The sequence below is a fragment of the Ascaphus truei genome, chromosome 3 (assembly GCF_040206685.1).
Source record: "Ascaphus truei isolate aAscTru1 chromosome 3, aAscTru1.hap1, whole genome shotgun sequence".
Classification (NCBI taxonomy): Eukaryota; Metazoa; Chordata; class Amphibia; order Anura; family Ascaphidae; genus Ascaphus; species Ascaphus truei.
In genome coordinates, this window is record NC_134485.1 from 357,892,631 (window position 1) to 357,912,847 (window position 20,217).

The 20,217-nt window shown below is 41.5% G+C and overlaps 1 protein-coding gene across 1 annotated transcript in view; it reads right to left on the reverse strand.

The window, feature by feature from the left end:
* The window catches only part of COG6 (component of oligomeric golgi complex 6), a 158,586-nt gene that overhangs the window by 67,307 nt on the left and 71,062 nt on the right, over positions 1-20,217 (reverse strand). Inside the window, exons 9-13 of the mRNA XM_075592027.1 lie at positions 15,694-15,822; positions 15,251-15,342; positions 10,704-10,768; positions 2,501-2,592; positions 1,988-2,105 (exon numbers count right to left, since the gene is read on the reverse strand). Of these exons, the coding sequence (XP_075448142.1) occupies positions 1,988-2,105; positions 2,501-2,592; positions 10,704-10,768; positions 15,251-15,342; positions 15,694-15,822 (496 nt within the window). The remainder of the gene's footprint in view (positions 1-1,987; positions 2,106-2,500; positions 2,593-10,703; positions 10,769-15,250; positions 15,343-15,693; positions 15,823-20,217) is intronic.

Genomic DNA, 20,217 nt, shown 5'->3' on the forward strand with positions numbered 1-20,217 from the left:
ACAAACAATGCACAACAACTTCACACATGCCCATCAATGGTCCTCTCCAGGCCTGCTCCAGGTTCGCACATATTATTCAGTCACACTTTCTTTACATGGCAGAAATACAGATTCTGGGTGTGTTTCATTTCTTTCTTGTGTTGCCATTGATTTTCCTATAGATTTAGCCTGGCTTGAGGAAAAAGAATCAACAATCTCCTCAAAGACTCATCTTATTCAAATCAGTCATGGACTTTGCCTTGTTCACAACTGGCCGTGTTTAACCGTGTGACAAATTTTGGACACTATGACAAAGATGTAGGCAAACACAGTGATCTGAAAGGTGTCATATGGAGAAGGTGTCATATGGAGTGGTGTGGCATTCTACATGCTACACCGCTGTATTTACAACAGTTTCTTAATGCAATCAAAACCATGAGTTATGGAAATACACGTACAATGCGATAAGATTTGCTGGTGCAGCACCAGGCACATAGGTCAACTTCCTGACAATGGAAGTGTTTATTGTGAAAAGACGTCACTTTCATACGCAGCAGGAAATTTACCAAAACAAAAAGTGAGCTCAAAATGAAGTTATTAAACCATCACTTCAATAGAGGTGAGGAAAACATTGCAAAAACAATTGCTAGTCTCTATTTTTTTCAAAGCTGTTTTGGATTTCATTTTTTCATTTCATACTTTCATGTTAACTAATCTACATCAATCTAGCATTCATATTATAATGTGAATGTTATTTACATACTTCTTTAATATCGTAACAGTAACCAACAATACGCCAGATTTCAGCTATTAATCAAAGCTGTGTGATTATTTTATTTTGCTTATAGGTGAGACTACAGATTAAATTTTTTCTTACTAGTCCAAATGACCTAGTCAGTGCAGGTGCTCTGGAAGACGTCTTATAGCTCCGGCAATAAATATGTATTTCATATGATACTGTACCTTTCATAAAGAGCTCATTGCCATATAGAAAGCAATGTCACGCTTTAGCATTAAACATCTTCTGAAGCACATCTTGTGGAGCCATACCACTACCATAAGTACTTATGTTTCTTTAGTTAAAAACAAAAAGGTGATAACCATAAGATGTGGTACTCTCCATACACCCGTTTAGTAAATGAACAGGTACCCCACTCTTTGTTAACCATTTCACTGCTCTTAGGATGTTCATCAATATCTAAATTGCTCTTATAATATTGTTGAACACGGTCAGGGTTTTTACACCCTATTGCAGCGGCTGGAGTTCTGATTGTGCCTATACCGGCTATATTCGCTCCTCTGGGCTCAAGACTGCTTAAGAAAATATATATAAAAAAATCCTAGAGGAGTTATTTCTCTCCTACTCCCTCTTCCCTTTGATTACCCCACTCCATGCAAGGAGAGGGAATCAGAGGTTGCTGGGTTGTGGGACGCTCTCCTGCAACTTTAAGACCTTCTCTGGCTCCTGAGGGCTAGAGTGGATGCACTCCCGGCACCTTGCATTCAGTCAGACCGGTCTGCAGACTGTGCCGCCTTCACCTCTGCAGCTGATCATTCTGTCCCCTTTGCACCCAAGGGGGCAGAGCTTCCAGGTAGGGGGAGTGGAGGCAGAACCTCAAGATCCCTATAGCTGAAAACTGAATGAAAACACCCACAAACCTCCTGCTTCAGGGGCAGGAGGACCCAGGGATAAAAGTGTTAACAATGTAAAGAAATTCAAGGGTAGTGTCGTCCGTCACCATTTAAAACTCAAGACAACCCAAGTCATCCTTCTTTCCATTGGGCTTGGAGATCAAAAAGCACAGGAGGAAGGAGAGGCACAGCGTTTTTATGCATTTTGTACAATGGTAACTGTTGTATTACCAAGATCAAAAGCTGGGTGTATCCCTTTTAGATCTATGCATTGCCACCTGCTGGATAATATGCAATAGGTGTATTGAGATTGTAACTGTGCAATCAAATTAACAAGATAAACATAGCATGACAGTAATTTATGTTTAGTATATACCTTGTCCATCAATTTACTTGCATGTAGGCTCAGGCTATTAAAGAATATCTTTTTGCTTAACAAGTGCATTTCTTCAATTGTAGTCAGCAAAGTAGATGCACTGTTGCCAACAATTGCACTAAAAAGAAAAAGGTTATAAAATAGATTAGCTTTTTTTTGCATTCATTAGGGGACACCAACATGTTAAAGATAGAAAGGATAGATTTCAATATCTATAAATATTACAATTCTACCAACAATGGTTGATTAACCAACTGTTATAAATAAAAAAAAATATTACAAGACCACATACTGGGGATAAAAGATATTGTAGGGAGTTACTTGACTAGTTATGCGAGCTGGCAACCAATCCACTGGCATTCAATACAGTATATGTAACAATATAACAAAAAACACACTCTTTGGTCCCTCAAGTGATTTATTTAAATCATAATTATTCATCAAAACAATATAGAAAACCCCAAATTCATGATCTTTGACCTGGGGGTCAAGCCTTGAAATTAATGTGGTTACCTTATCGTGTGGTGGTAGAATTTCAGAAGATTGGAAATCTTGTACAATAAAACTGCGCCTGGCTCGGCAATGATAACTTGCTCAATACGAACCTGTTAGTAATACAAGTAGATTCCGTTAATCAAAACATACGAACATTATGTTTGTTATTTTCCTCCGGTTCACAATTAACATGGAACAGATATTGTTATTTTTATGTAAGGGTTATTGATTACACAGAAGAAAAAGTACTAAAGACATTTTTGGTATGAACCTCAAGTAAATGTTTAAAACCGAGAAGCAGATATTAAATTGACAGTAATGTTTAAATCCTGGCACATTTTTAAATGGTTGTTTTACATAATTGGAACGGGGGGGGGAGCTTCTGGACCTGAAATGTGTCATTTTCAGCTCTGAGAAACCTTCCTCCACCGCCCATTCCCAAGATAATTACAGTTTTCCGTGCTCATCCTGGAGAATTTCACATGGCCACCGCTATCGACCATTAGGAAGCTGCTACAGATAACATTGTGGCTTCCTTGGCCAGTGTGACTAGAGAGTGGTGGCCAAATCGTTTTCCCAGAAGTGAGTACACTGGTAAATATCTTGGGGCCGGGAATCCCTGGAGCTGAAAATAATTTAGATCTGGCGGACCTCCTGGTTCCAATTATGTAAAAAAAAAAATATATAGTTTAAACAATGTATCCGTATGGGCCAGATTGCGGCTTTAAATTATGGACAAAGCAGATCTCGTATGGGCAAAACAAAACAAACATTCACGTTTAATTGGATGACAAGTCAGAAATGTCAGTAGCAACAATATCTTCATATGCAGAGAATAGATGCTTACTATTGATATATGCTTACTATTATGCTTAAATGCTTACTATTGATATATAAGAAAATGGCAGTTGTTTACTGGTGCGTCATCCTCTACAAACATTACAATAAAGAAAACCCCACAAAAGTTATGGCGAGTAAAAAAGTGTTGACCCTCCACAGTACAGCAATGATAAAGACCACTTATGAACACCTACACATGCCTCACAGGTCCCCAATCCTGCTTTACCCCATAATCCTACAGTACACAGTATTGCAGCTTGGCATTCTAGGAAATGACATGCAACCGTCCACTCATATTGCGTCACTTTATGCTACTTATCCACCTTACATGAATCCCTTAAAGCAGGGGTGCACCAAGTATTTTTTGCTACGCCCCCCTGTGTTCCAGTACCTGCGCTCACGCGACCCCCCCAACCCCCCACTCTCGAGTGACCCGGCGTCAAATGACACCAAATGACACCCTGCAGCGTCATTTGACGCGTCACATGACATTACCCCGCAGCGTCATTTGACGTCGCGTTGTCATGAAGCCGGCTGAATCCTGGTAAGTTGAGGTTGCAGAGGCCTCGCGCGGTCCCCTGGCATTTAATTTAAATGCCTCAGGGAAGCGTGCAGGGCCTCTGCCACCACCCACGCCCCCCCAGAAAAATCCCGCACCCCTGCCTTAAAGCATATGCCTGCTGCATTGCCAAGTTTTCCCACAACGCCTATGGGTTTTTTGTTTTTTTTAATATTTTTTATTTGCATATATAGAAATGGGGTACAGAAAGTAAAGTGGGGATGGATACCACTTACAGCATATAGAAAATCGCATTGCATCATTATAATAATAATAATAATAAACAATAACATGTTCTTGTATAGCGCTGCTAGTTTTACGTAGCACAAAACAGAGACATTTTACAGGTCCCTGCCCCGTGGAGCTTACAATCTATGTTTTTGGTGCCTGAGGCACAGGGAGTTAAAGTGACTTGCCCAAGGTCACAAGGAGCAGACACTGGGAATTGAACCAGGCTCCCCTGCTTCAAACTTCTCAGTGCCAGTCAGTTACCAAAGCCACTCAGTCTTTACTCACTGAGCCACTCCCACTCCCTGATCAGTACAACAGTATCACGCTGTAACATTATTAACACAGCAGTTGTATTGTATGTCTTTATTTATATAGCGCCATTAATGTACATAGCGCCATTAAAGTACATAGCGCTTCACAGTAGTAATACATATGGTAATCAAATAAATAACAGATAATATAAATAACAGATCATGGGAATAAGTGCTTCAGACATAAAAGTAACATTAAGGAAGAGGAGTCACTGCCCCGAGGAGCTTACAGTCTAATTGGTAGGTAGGGAGAACGTACAGAGACAGTAGGAGAGAGTTCTGGTAAGTGCGTCTGCAGAGGGCCAAGCTTTATGTATCATGTGTTCAGAATATCCACAGTGCTATTCATATGCTTCTTAAAGCAAGTGTGTCTTAAGGTGGGTCTTAAAGGTGCTAGTCGGGTTCTGAGGGGAAGGGCATTCTAGAGGTGTGGGGCAGTCAGTGAAAAGGGTTTAAGGCGGGAGAGGGCTTCAGATACAAAGGGGGTAGAAAGAAGACATCCTTGAGAAGAACGCAAGAGTCGGGATGGTGCATAACGAGAAATTAGGGCTGAGATGTAAGGAGGGGCAGAAGAGTGTAAAGCTTTAAAAGTGATAAACAGCATCAATATAGTTCAAAGTCTCGTGTCAATTCCTGTTCCTCTCATCACGTTCGCCCAGGGTTCTCAGACTGCCAAGTACCTCTCTACGGTATCATTAAGAATCACTGTCATTTTTTAATAGCAATGAGTTCGCCATACTTTGCCCTCTGAAGACTTAGGGCAGGTTTTTTCCAGGTGGCCGCTAAGCAGCATCTTGTGGTTGACAGAATATGGAGGGAGAGTTTTCTCTCTCTATTAGGTTTGTTCTCGATTGGGTTATTAAGTAATGCCACCCACGGATCTGGTGTCGCCGAGGTTCCTAAAACCCTGTTCAATATTTGGAGGACATGGGTCCATTGTTTTTTAAGTGAAACTTCTTTGCTGGGACCAAATCTCTTTTTCTTGAGACGGAAGTAGGTTATGGAAGTGACATCACTGCTGGCAGATGAGGTCGTCGGGTCGCGCATGCGCAGAAGCTGCCCTTACAACACTGTCGGCTTGCACATGCGCAGATCCGGCCACCGTCGCGATCAAGGGCATCTGCTGGCAGATGAGGCCGTCGGGTCGCACATGCGCAGAAGCTTCCGTCACAACAATATTGGCTCACACATACGCATATGTGGCAATTGCCGCGATCAAGCGCATGCGCAGAGCACATAACAGTCCTCGGGCCTTGGCGCATGTACAGAAGAATAGTCTGGCCGGCACTCAAGAGGGCTCTGGAGCTAGCCCAAAGCAAAAGCGCGTTCTGCATAGGTAGCAGCAACACCATGGGAAGAAGACATGGAGACGAGACCACCCACACACACATACACTGAGACACACACACACACACTATGTATCGCATACACACAGACACACACACTATCCCACACACAGGAGGAATTCACAGTTAGTGCAAATAGCTAATACGGGGGGGGGGGCCTTCTTTGCATTTTGTGAGTGAAATTGTATTTTGATTTTTAATTAAAAACATCACAAACACAAATACAATTTCTGTGACAAAACAGTGACAAAAGCAAAGAAGTTTCACTTAAAATGCGAGTGTTCGGCACAAACACTCTTTTTTCCACCTGTATGCAGGTTCACCAAGAATGCAGGAATGTGCCAATCTACCCACACCCACTAAAGCACAAGGGAGACACCCAACCACAGATTTTGTTCAATTTGGAAGGGGTCAGATACCACCTGCACAGCAGCTTCTAGCGGTTCTCTTTAATAATCATATTCATGGATACTAACGATGTGGCTTCCCAAATGTTCCTGGGTCTCTGGGCATCCATAAGTTCACCTCCCATTGTCTAATATACACTTTCTCCAGTCCATTTCCTTCCGGGAACAAGCCCTGATATATGTTGGAAAACAAGCCCTTGGAATGTGGGACACATCTGCACACCTGTTCCAAATATGTGTTGGAGTCCAGAAGACCCTTATGTAGTGTGCTCTGCGCAAAGTGCCTAATTTGTATATAGTGGTAAAGCTCTAAATTTGGGATGCTTTGGGTCTCTTTTAGGTAGTCGAAGGTCTTAATCTCCAATCATGTCTCTTCTTCTGGTGATCCTCCGGTCACTCCACCATATGAAGGTATCCCTTTCCAGGCCTAGTGCGAACACGGGTTGCGGAAAATAGGGGTCATGTTCTGATTAGTTTGTATGAACATTTTTTTCTCCCCTGTGGTGTCCCACATTTTAAGGGAAAGGTAAGTGGTTGTAAGTATGTGTCCCCCTCTGACTCTGCATTTTTTTGGAAACCCACATTATCTCTTTGTTAGGTCTGTATAATTATTTTCTATATCATCACAACGTACGGTGTTGGGTGGGTTTGGTGGGGTATGCCAAAGGACCGTTTGGGCCAGTTTTGCTGCCCTAAAGTAATCCAGAAAAATTGGGACTGCTAAAAACCCTTTCTCTTAGGTTGAAAGACCATCCTCTTCCACATTCTTGGTTTATGATTTTCCATATAAATTTCCATAGCCTGTTTTTTCAGGTCTTCTATATTTTGTTGTTTAACCATGATCGAAAGGGCTCTAAATAAGTAGAGGATTTTTGGAAGCAGGGACATTTTAACGGAGTCTATTTACCCTGTCTATGAAATTGGGTATTTTGACCATGTTTCTAGGTCTTTTTTTAAGGCTTTAAACATGTATGGGTTGTTAGCCCGGTATAGCCTGTTATATTCCAAAGTCAGTTTCTCCCCCAAGTATGTAATAGTTGTGACGGTAGGGGGTAGCCAGTCTTCATAATAAAGGTGAAGCCCGACTGGTTATCCCTGAAAACCGTGGGTCTCTGGTAGCTAAATAGCACCATAAGCCAGGGACGCTGTATGTATACCAACAACCTGTCCTGATTATGTGTTATCCCTTTTTCCCTTATGCAATAAACACGGGATTTCAGGATTGGGAGTTTCAAGGGGGATATTTGGGTCAAAGTGTGTCTAGATTTTGTGTAGGAGTTCAGGGGACAAAGTTACCGGTAGTTCTGTAATTCTAACCGGCGTGCAGGCAGGATATGCAGGTACGCAAGGTAAATTACACTGGGGCTACACAGTGTCCCCCAGAATCCTAGTTTTCGACCACAAGTATCCCAGACCCATTTCCCCCATATGTATAAGGTTCCCCAAGAGTTAGAAGTTTAACAAAACCATGTATTATGTTTTATACTGTCTGTATTAATCTCTATGCAGTAAGCCCGGGCATCTACATAGGTGCTGGGATTTCTGCATAGACATCATGGATCAAAGAGGAGAAGGGAAGTCCAGAGGTGTTGGAACAGTTTGGTGAGTGGGGAAGGGCAGAGTACTGGGTCCGGAGAACAAGGGCTTCCCACAGGGGAAGTTATTTGAGCTGCCGGACCTGGTGGTGGCTGTCCAGCGAGAGTCAATGGGTTGGCTGGGGGAAGCCGCTGCTTGTAGGCACGATTCCCATTGGCCAATTCATATTTCCCGCTCACCTGGCTTTTCGAGTCGGCTCGACACACCACCTCCACTGACATCAGCAGTCAGATGAGTCCACATTCTGATTGGCCGGTGGAGTTACGATCTGTTCTCTGATTTGGTCGTCAGCCACTGCTGCATGTTAGACATAGAACACCGAGGTCTATGTAAGGGGACTGGCTGATCAGAGAACCAGACGAGTTCAGGGCGTAGGTCGGTGAGGCGCTGGCGGGCTTTTCAAAGTTGCTCTGTTGCGAATAGCAGAAAAACCGTCTTTGTTTTTAGCTGGAGAAGCCTGCCTAGCTGACACCAAGTCCTGTATTTTGCGGCCACGTTCTATTTTCCGCTTTGCTCGCGGTTAGTGGATATTGCCTGGTATCTTCCCAGAGGTGAAGTTGAAGATAATGAAGTTTCTGGACCAGGAGTGGACAGGGTAAGCCTTCTGAAGCAGACGCCCTGCACCTAGTTAGACTAGTGTCTCCCCCAGTAAGTGTATATTCTCTGTATTTTGTGTATCATTTGTATCTCTGCTGGTCTCATCAGAATAAACTTCATTGTATTCCACTACCTTGTTTTGCCTAGTGAATGATCCCAGTAGGGAAAGGTGTTAAAAGCACTGGTCGCCCATGACAATAGTTTATTCTAGCACAATTCCAAAGTGCGGGAAACAGTTTCAGGCGAGGAGAGTCCTGCTTGCGCAGCCAAAACAACATAGACAAAAAATTACTTCAATGTGCAGGTGTCCTCTAAGACAGAAATACAAAGTAGAGCTCTACTCAAAAGTTCATAATGAAGTTCTCCATTTAATGTGACATCCAAGAACAGTGGAAAGACAATGTTTCAGGTCCCATATGGATCTTTTAGCAGGTCTTCCTTTACTCTAAAGTAGTGGAATTTGAGGATCACGTCTCTCGGCTTCTAACCTGCTCTTAGCATCGGACGTAGGGCCCTGTACGCTCTGTGGATGGAACATGTCGTGCTCTGTATTTTGGGATCAGGTAAAAGGAACAGCTTGTGTAGGTATGCCACAAGGTCATTCACCCTCTCTGGAATTCCACTTATCCTCACATTGTTTCTTCTGGATCTGTTATCTAAATCCTCTCTTTAATTCTGTGACAAGAGCTTTAGCTTCTGATAGTTCGCTCTGCATGGCTATCTGTGCTTCTATCATGACATCATCCTTGGTCTCTAGTGCACCTGTGCGTTCACCCAGAGCATTTAGTTCTCTGTTAGTTTCCTTCAGTGCTTCTTGAAATAGTACCTTAGTATTTTGGTACATCTCACTCAACTCTGCATTTCTAGTGGTTTGGAATACCTCCTCCGAAGCCTGGGCCTGGCCTGCCTCCTGTTCTTGTGAGGAGCCGCCATTTTCTTGCGGAACCCGCTTCCTAAAGAAGTCTGTGGCGTCACTCGAGGTTGCCTGGTTTTTACTTTTTGGTGGCATGGTGGTTGGTCTGTGAGAGTTCCGATGCGGATTTACTGGGTTTGGTTTTTTTTTTGTGCCATGACAGGGGCTTTTCATTAGGCTCTTAAGGTTTGTATTGAGCGGAGCTAGTGCCTCACGTGACCACTGCCATTCGCGGCCCCAAAAATGCCTGTTCTAAAGAAAAGCATGGGCAGGACAACTTTTGGACCTCATCAGTGAGAGGAAAGCCATTGGCCTTGCATTGTGACGCTAATCGTGGCTATAAACAAGGTACAAATACACATTCTTTTATTATGCGACTTCAAACTGAGTTAACCTCTCAATTATATGGAGCTTTTTGAGGCTAAACAAGAAAGAACAACCCTAACCCCAACAACCACGAGTTAAACTGACAAACATCAACTGTTTCATTAGGTTTCATTATTTTACCACAAAACGATGGTAAAGTTACTAAAAAATCAGCTCTACTGACCTACTAGCAAAGACTATGCTCCTACCATACTACTTTATCTTCACCAACAATGGTTAGTCCGCATTTTGGCAAGTTTGTTCTGTATGTGGGTTTTTCTTGTTATAACCATTTATGTTTATATATGTACATAGATCTGCAAAAATACAACCTTGAAACAATTTTAGATTATACTTGTGTTTTTTCCTGATTTTTATAACCACAAATCATAATTAAAACTAATGATGATAACATTAGAATGTGTCCTTCTTCCCGGAACTCTAACAAAAACATTTCAAATGAATCCTCTTTTTAGAATCGCACACACAAAAAGTGCTTAGCCTTTCCCACAAGTCATTTCAAATAACAGCACCTTGTCCAATCTGTAAATTTAGATACTGTATAAGCATAATTATACTGTGCTTGTTATCACAGAATTCAAAAAGCTTAGTCTATCATTATATATGAACTACAATATCGCTTTTCCTATGAGAAAGGCTAGCAAACTAATACAGAACAATGGGGTTAGTGAACAAAAGAGGTTAAGGCCTAATTTTACATAATGACGCTGAGCCTTAGCATACCTTGAAACCAAATTAAATGGGCCTCCAGGTATCGTACTATTTAATCAATCTAAGTATATATGTTTGATGCACTTATATCTTTATCAATATAATAATTATGATCTTATTGTTGGACTGGAAACAAAAAAGTGATTGATAATTCAGTGTATGTGTGCTGAGCAACAAAATTAAAATGATAAAGTAAAAAAGGAAGACCGCTGTAACACAATAGCCATGATAAACGTTCATGTTTTCTGAAGAAAATTTGAAACAAAAAAAAATTAAAAAATAAAACAAAAAGCATTAAAGAAAGTAATTAAATGATAGTTAACCTTCAATGGTCTGCAGACGCCCTCAGTAATGTGACCGACTACTTCCTGGATATTGTCTTCCACACCTGTGAATAAACATGGGATGACAGTCCCTTTAAAATGTTATTGCCAAATCATTTCACTTTTCCATGTTTAAAATATTTAGCCTAAAAATATATATATGTTGTGATTTGGAAGCTTTCCTTTACATTACTAGGATGGAGACTCAAAGCAAAGGTTCCCTCATTTAATTATCTCTAAATTTAGTAAAATTAAGAATGTATAATTTATAACTAGTAAAACAAGCAGAGTATATATATATATATATATATATATATATATATATATATATATATATATATACACACACACAAAAAATATATGCCGAGTTGCTTGTCTTCCTCATTATTAAATCACAAATAGCTGTATTTTACAGAGGAAATGTACATGTTGTCCTTAGTATCCACTAAACTCCACTAGCATGTTTAACAATCAATGTAATAAAATGTGAATGATTGGTATCAGACACTAAACATTCCCCACTGACCAAGGGGCTTATACTACACTGGCCGAAATGGACAAGCGGCCCATTCCTGGACAAAATACTTAATGTAGTGAGAACTAAATTTCATTATTCAATTGTCATCACATATTTTTTTTTAATAATTAGCACAAAACTTGTTTGCTTTGCAAAAATTAACAAATAGTCAATGAAAAATGGAGTGACTAAATAATTATTTTGTTCTAGAATCAACTTTCTGTCTATGTAATGGCGCAGCCTGCAGATATAACACCAACCTGGGCATTAATCCGCAGCCTGGAAGGCGTGATCAAAAAGATTCATGTATTGTCTTATAGTACATAAGAGGGCACATAGCAAGTGACAACTTGTCATAATATGTCCTTTGACCTACACAGCAGGATTTGCATGTTTGTGGCTAATAGCAATAACGCCAAGATAATTATTGTTACCCTTTGTATTGATGATCATGGAATATCAACAACAACAGTGAGCAAAACTCATGTTGAACTAGTAAGGTATCAGGATCTAAAACAAATAGAGTTGCCATTGTTTGTTCACCCGCTTCTACAGAACAAACAGTTACGCTGTGTGACATGAGGGGATATGTTGTCATATTGTGCACTAACACTGCCATTGAATCCGAGGGTATGTCTGATATTCTGCGTTCTAACAGTAAGGGTTGTGCTGTCTGGGGAAACAATATCATGCGCTACATCTGTATATTGGGCATTCCAATGTGGTAACACACAATGTTTTATATGAATGATAAGGCTGGCTAATTATTTTAAAAGAACAAGATATTTTACATCAAGGCCACGTTGGCTTCCGTGATAAATGTTCTGTTAGGCCGGATGTTTAATGATTTTCAAATCCTAGTGTCAAGACCTTTTGTAACAACAATGAAAGTGCCAGCTCCACTTCGTGCTCTGTCAAAATGTGGCTTACAATATAGGGGCAATGAAACGAATACACGTAAGGTTGCGTAGCATCTGACACGCAAGATTGTATTCACAAAAGTGTGAAAGCCATTATCATTCATCAAGTTTTATTGACTTCAAGGGCTTTTTTCAAGTGATATAGACACATCACACTGTAATGAATACACCACATGGGCCTATATTTAATAAGCAGTGCCCTTCCACAAGACGTCTACAGTAGCAGCATCCAAAGACATCTTATGGCCCATTCAAGAAAATGAACTGGAGCCGGTAGGTGTCTCGTTGCAGAGCACCACTTAGTAAATAGGCCCCATATTGTACTTTACTGTCTATGTCCTAAACTCAATTAGGACAATACAAAATGTAAAACGGACTGGGTTAAAATGACTGAATGTGAAACCATTTAAGTTTTACGTACATTGCATGTAATTTTATAAAAGACTACCCTTCTACATACTGTAATGTCCTCCCCCCTCCCCCAATCTCGGTTCAATACCGGACACCTGGCAACCCTAATTCAGAACAGAAAACATTAAAAAAAAATTGCAAAGGTAACACGGCACGCACGTACACCTCCCTCAATATACGGAATGTCACTGTAACGGAATTGATCAATTGTGGAAGAAATTTGATATACAGAATGTAAAATTCCCATTTATGGTTAGTTAGTTATTTATACTCTCTCAACAAGTAAGTTTTTTTTAGTTAAGGAACCCTAAAAATATAATTTAAAATTCTGGGGAACTCCAACCCTCACCCCCGTGTGTCTCTCCCCTCCCAGTCTCTTTTCCCCCCTCCCTCTGTCCCCCCCCTTACAGTTCCTCCCTCTCTGTGCTCCCCTTAAATTCCCTTCCTCTCCCTCCCACTCTGCCCCCTCCTTACAATCCCACCCCCTCTCTTTCTTCCCCCCATACACTCCCTCCCCCTCTGTCGTCCCCCATACATTCCTCCCCCTCTGTCGTCCCCCATACATTCCTTCCCCCTGTCGTCCCCTATACACTCCCTCCCCCCATACACACTCTGCCCCTCTTCCCCTTTTACACTCTCTCTCTCCTCCCCACCCCCCCCCCACACACACACACACACACACACACAACCCCCCATACAAAGAACCAACCCCGTACACATGACAACCCCCCATACACACAACAACCCCTCCCCATATACACACATACAATAACCTCCCCATATATAGAAACACGCACAATAACCCCACCCCCTATGACAGGAGGACAGAGAGGAAGGATAGCAGTGACCGGGCTGCAGCTGAGCTGGGCAGTCACCGAGTCACTGCTGTATGGAGTGCCTGACCGGGCTAAGCTGGGCAGTCACCGGTTCACTTCTATACAGGGTGCCGCTTGGACAGATGTCCCAGGTCTCCTTCCCCTCCCCCCCCCCTCCCTTGGCAGCCACGGAACCCAAGGGGTGCCGGCAGAACCCCGGTTGAAAATCACTGCTCTAAACTATACATTTGGGAGAGGGCGGCTATAGCAATTTATCACACCATTCTTCATTGCAATGGGTATTAAAGCAGCAGTTCAAGCATTATCCTACATGTGTTTTTTTTAATAAATCAGTTTTGTACTAATGAGAAAATACTTGTAGCATTTAAATGAAAAAAAAATTAAAAATGTTTTAAAGACATTTTTAATGTTTCTAATGTAGGAAGCATTTCCAAAGTGACAGCCCTTCCCCTTCTGATAGGCTCTAGCTCTTGAGCGCCGCCCTCTCTCTAGCAGTGAACCCATTGAATCTAGTAACTGCCCAGTCAATCATATTCCAGGAACTACATTGCCCAAATTGCTGTGCAAGAACTGAATTAAAAACCGCGGAGCAAGCGATTGATTACAGGAGAACGGATCAATCCGCACTTAGCTAATCACTTGTCAGTGTGCAGATTGTAGTGATGCACATATTGAATGGGGAAATGTATTTATTTCTTAAACTGCAGCTTTAACACTTTTCTTGAAGCTCAAATTATATTACACTGAGCACGTACTTACTACAATTTTTGTCTGGCAGACCTCTGTAGGCATTACCCTTCAATACAAAGGTTTATACATTTTAGAGACCAGGACTAAGGCCCGGGCCATAGAGGGGGGAGCCGTGCTGCACCGCGCTGACGCTGAGGCTCGCCTGCAGAAGCTGTGCGATTCCATGCACATACAGGCGAGCCAGCGTCCGCGATCGGAGGTGGGGGGAGACTGAGGGAGGCGGGGCAGTGACGTCGCTGGGCCAATCGCCCGCGACGCACTGACGTCGACGTCACGGTGCCGACGTCACGGCGCCGTGACGTTGACGCAGCCCCACTCTCATTGGAGGTTTTCAGCCGACAGCGCGCTGAAAAACAGTTTGGCGCTCGACTGAAAACTCCAAAGCCTGCGGACGCTCGCGCGAGCCCCCTCTCAAGGCATCCTCATTGAGGATGCAGGGGCTCAGCGCTGAGCGTCCGCACGCCTCAGCACGGCCTGTCCTTGTATGGACTCGGCCTAAGTCTGCCTGCTATTAAACAGGGACTGTTCAGTACTTGGATCCCTGGAGTATATGGACGTCCGGTACTTCTCGGTATACTTAAGAACATCTAAACGCCAATGACATCATAGCGTTCTATGCCGTTTCCCTCTCCCCCTCCCCCTCCCCCTCCTTGAACCTACTATAGGTTTACTGCCACCTATTTTGCGCCAATAGAGGTTTTATATGCTCCAAATAACATTTATTTTTACTCTTACTGGAGGCAGAGTGCATCATATAAGGACTTTCTTTTCTCTCGTGTTCCATATGTGCGTGTTTACTTTCCGCTGAGCTGCAACTGAACACTTGACGAAAACAGTTTTTAAAAGGTCTGTACAGTATAATTTAATCTTGCACCTGTGGGAAGGAGATCCCCGAAACGTTGTGGCAGAAGTGGGATCCCAGCCACTCTTCAACTGCCTGCACCTTGCAAAGAAAAAGTGCACCCGCTACATTCATCTAAAAGGAGTGCGGCAAGATCCAAAACCTTTAGCTTGATTGTATAATTTAATCTATGAAGAACCCTAATGTTGATCCCGTAAAGGTATCCACAACCTACAACAAATCTTCAAGTGTGCAAGTACTTCTGACCATACCTTGAATATTTACAAGTTTTAACAGTGCTTCCAGGTGCTCCTTCTCTGATGCCGTTGCTTGATGTAGCCAGGCCAGAATATCTCCAACATACCTAATACAAAATAAAACAGCTCTCATTTTACAGTGATACATCTCAAGATACCCAGGGGATAGAATTTCAGCAACTCAATGTCAGTATTACACAGTACTCTGCTGCCTCAAAAGGGCAGTGAGCAGTAGGAAGTGTAGCATGGGACAATATCCCAGGTGTGCAAACTGAGGCAAATGGAAATAAAGTGATTTGCAAAAGGCCAGAAAGTTTGTCAATGCCCAATGTGAAAACTGAACAGGAATGTGAAGTATGCAGGAGCAACATACTAGGCAAAGTGTCAAAGTCCCTTCCAATCTCTTACAAAACATACTGTAGTATACACTGTTAACTAAATATTTGGCTTTGCAGTACCTCATAGGATCATGGGAATGCATTTCAATGGGCCGAGGGGTACCTCCTGGGCCCCCCCTGGTTAAAGCATCAATAAACCCACGGACCACTGCACTCCTCCTTGCTGTTCCAAATTCATCCAGGGTGTATCTAATAGTAAAACATAACTAACGTTAAACCAAATGTACAGTATCATCGCAAGACCAAACCAAAAAAAAAGCCAGTAAACAAGCAAAACAACTATATGTCCATATTTCATACTTCATTTAGTTAATAAACATTTTAGAGGTTACATTAACTGCAGTACTTCGTTTTAATATACAGCTAACCTATTGTACTCAAATGCAGTTTATTACTTTGGATAAAAGAAGATTTAAAAAGAAATGGCCTTGAAAAGCTTTTTACTAAAACAGTGCATATAAAGGCCATTGGATTCTGACTTGTATCGATCGATTCAAGAGTCGCAAATCCTCTCTCCATGTACTGTACAAAGTGGCAAAAAAAAGACAATATTTTCAGTCTCTGTGTTTTGAGAGACAAAGGGAAAAGATAAAAGGAGACAATAAATCCATTTTGTGCATTTATCATAAAACAAGGACAAGCTAAATTACTGATATCAAATCTCTTAACTCTTATGTATCTATTGTCCTCCACACCTTTATAAAGAGCAAAGGGCAGAACGTATCGAACTGATGCCACTATATACATGTTATTACTATTCTAATTTCAGAACATTATTTTGTAGGCGTTGATACCTTTCAAGGCACCAAAATGGAAACCATTAAACAGAACTATGGGTCGTATTGTTCTTAAGCTTTAAAAGGAGCAATCCAAGGTGTTTTTCTTTTATTAATTTCTTTTTATAAAGGATTGAAGAAGGGGGTTCTCCGGAGCAAACCCCCATTAATTTAAGCTTAGGGGACCCCAGCTTCCGGAGATACTTAAATCCACAGGTAGGGGCCAGGGGAGAAGGACAGCGAGGGAGGAGAGGAGGGCAGCGAGGGAGGAGAGAGGAGGGCAGCGAGGGAGGAGAGACGAGGTCGGTGAGAGAGAGGAGAGACGAGGTCGGTGAGAGAGAGGAGAGACGAGGTCGGTGAGAGAGAGGAGAGACGAGGTCGGTGAGAGAGAGGAGAGACGAGGTCGGTGAGAGAGAGGAGAGACGAGGTCGGTGAGAGAGAGGAGAGACGAGGTCGGTGAGAGAGAGGAGAGACGAGGTCGGTGAGAGAGAGGAGAGACTAGGTCGGTGAGAGAGAGGAGAGACGAGGTCAGTGAGAGAGAGGAGAGACGAGGTCGGTGAGAGAGAGGAGAGACGAGGTCGGTGAGAGAGAGGAGAGACTAGGTCGGTGAGAGAGGAGAGACTAGGTCGGTGAGAGAGGAGAGACTAGGTCGGTGAGAGAGGAGAGACGAGGTCGGTGAGAGAGGAGAGACAAGGTCGGTGAGAGAGGAGGGCGGTGAGAGGAGAGGGCAGCGAGAGCCGAGGGCAGCGAGAGCAGCAAGAGAGGAGGGCAGTGAGAGAGGTGGGCAGTGAGAGAGGCGGGCAGTGAGACAGAGTGAGCGAGAAAGGGAGGCAGAGAGAGTGAGGAAGGGAGCTTTGGTAAGCTTTGCAGGCCACACTCTTAATGTACGGTAGAATCTACATTGTCGCTTAGCAAAGCTTGCCAAGTGGCCCTCCAGCCCAAATAATTGCCCATCTCTGGTTTACCACACGCTACAATCAAGAAAGGTAGAGTACTACGTTCTCAAGTTAGTGCTATTTTAATTTCTTTAAATCATTTTTATGTTATCTGTTACTTAACTTTCTCTACCCGAGAGGAATTATAAAACAAATGCTCCCCTAATTATTTTGTTTCCAAAGCATTTTTTCTTACCAAGTGACATCAAGACATAGGAGTCTATTCATTAAACTGGAGGACTGGCATTTCAACGCAAAAATGTAGTTTCGCATTGGAATACATCTTGTCGTATTCATCAAAAACTTCTTGCATGTCCAAATAGTGCAAAAGCAGCCTTTTAGGCCACAATTTGGTCTGGCTGTGCAAACACATTTTTGTCAAGATTTCACCCGATTTTAACAGTTAACGTTTTTTGTGTTATATAAGAAGAGCGCGATATATCCTATTAATATAATAACACAGTTGCTCTCGCCTTGAGCAGATAAGAAACACATATTGCAGAGAGCACAGAATACATTTAGGACCATACTTATTATATGATCCTACTCTGCAAGACGCCTTTGTGACGCCAGAAGACGCCATATTGAGTAGCCCAGCTTTGTAAATATGGTATCATCTTTATTAGCCTTTACTACATTTTTAAATGTGTACTATCAAGAAAGCTAAAACCTTTTAAACATAAGTGAAATTCATTTGACACTTGCAATGCTTACAAAGTGTGAAGAAGCAATACTTACTAAAGTAATATCCTACATTAAAAAGTTAAGAACAAATCGTATGTCACTTAAATTTTAGTGACAATGTTTTATTTTGAAAACAGTAAGCCCCTGTTCTTTTCCAGGTAAATCACCATAAACTGAAGGGTCATGGGACCTTACCTTTGTGGTACAAAAACATTTAGCTTATCGGCATGTTTAGCTTTAGTTCTCCTGAGAACAAACATTTACCCTTTTCTCTTTACACTGTGTATATTACGTAGTCATCAGACCAGAACAAGCCTTTAAAATATCTGCAACAATTGACACTATCTTTCTTGGAGATTGACAACCAAAGTTTTTTTTGGCTTTTATAAAACTAGATTTCTATATATTTTTGTATTTTTAGGACATTTCATTTATTAGCAATTCTCACAAATGTTATATGAACACTATTGTGGAAGAAAAAGAATATATAAGTGTTACTTAACAGGCAAATGTATATGATTCAGCTCCTGCTTATTTTACTTGTTTCCATTTCTGACAGCATGTTTCTACCTTTCCTGTACAGTACCACAGTAAAGGAGAGCTTATAGCAGTTTTGCAGTATCTTCAACTGAGATAAGCAGCAAGTGGAGAGATCGGAAATGTAAGGGAATTGAAGAATGCTGAACAGAACTAAAACAACAGGACTCTTCCTTCCTGGGTCATTCAGCAAATCAGGTCGAACATGTTTTTGTTACTAAATCTCTATTTTTGGTTAGTAAAGCATTAATATAGCATAAACGTTTTTAAAAAATTAGATCCAAAGAGCTTCATCCCCTCATTTAACTGTATTATGCTCTCCCATAATCAAACAAAGCACAGCTGTACGGTAATCATTGGTAAAGTAATTTTACTTAACCAAACAAAAACATCTGGTGGACGGTCTACCAAGTGTTTTGAGCTGCATTTTGCGACGAACTTAATGCATCTGCCTGGAATCAGTAAATCTTTGTGTTTTTAACAATATGTACACAAGTATACAAGTATGACCTAAATTGGACCTCATTTGTAAGTATTATCACAATTTACCCTACTAATCACTACTGGTCCTGTTCTACTTAACTATTTGCAAGGTCAAGGTTTTATAAGAATCGGCAAAATTAAAAAAACGAAAGAAAAGGGAAAATACTTGGTTCCGATGTCTGCAAAGTCTGGGGAAATGTTATGATAGAGAGGTGTAAACATACAGAAATTCCTGCAAAAAGTGCTGAACATTAAATATTTGCATGCTGTGAAAATGTAACAAAAATGGCAACATTCACACAAGAAAAACAAGAATCTTATTCAATGCTCGTCTAAATCGACGTCTGTGTCACATTCAATCGAAATTCTATTACTTACCCGTGACTATAAATAGAGAATATTGTTAACTTGTATAGACTCATGGTTAGTGCAATCTACAAACGTTGAGAAAAGTCCTGCAGCTTCCAGGAAAATTTGTGAAAGTTGGAAAATAACCCAACGTCCTTGGCTATTTTTACATGAATTAAATAGCACTGATAAGTTGAGCAATGTGTTTTGCAAGTGTGCGATTTTACTGTTTGTTTTGTCGTTAGGAAGCCTAAACTAATTTTACCACATACTAATAGTACTCTTAGCCCCTTTATTGCTGCAATTTGTTGCAGCTCCACAGTACAGATTTCAAAGCAAGAACAACCTATTAGGTGGCTTCTCCAAATTATATTCTGATACTGCCCTCCTGTGGTGAAAGTCAACTCTTTAAAAGTTAGGAAAATATTCTTCCTGTGGTACAGGCCTCACGGTATAGGGTGACGTTGTCTTAGAGCTTTTTAAATGTCCTGGTCACGTGGCCGTGATGCGGCAAGCAGAGGGTCCCCAGACCTGAAATGAATGCGGTTCAGCTCTGGAGACACCCTGCTTCAATCCTATGTACTAAAAATAAAAAGTTGCGTGTGCTGAGCATGCGCATTGTAAGTGAAACTTCTTGTGTTTTGTCACGGGTTTGTCACAGAAATTGAATTAAAAACATCACCATCACAAATACAATGAAAGAGATTTGATAGTATAAATTATTTTATTTATTTTTGTGTCAAAATTTCCATACGATCACTTATTTATTTTATAAAAAAAAAAATTACAAGGAAGTAAAACCTCGTTTTCAAGTATGTCCT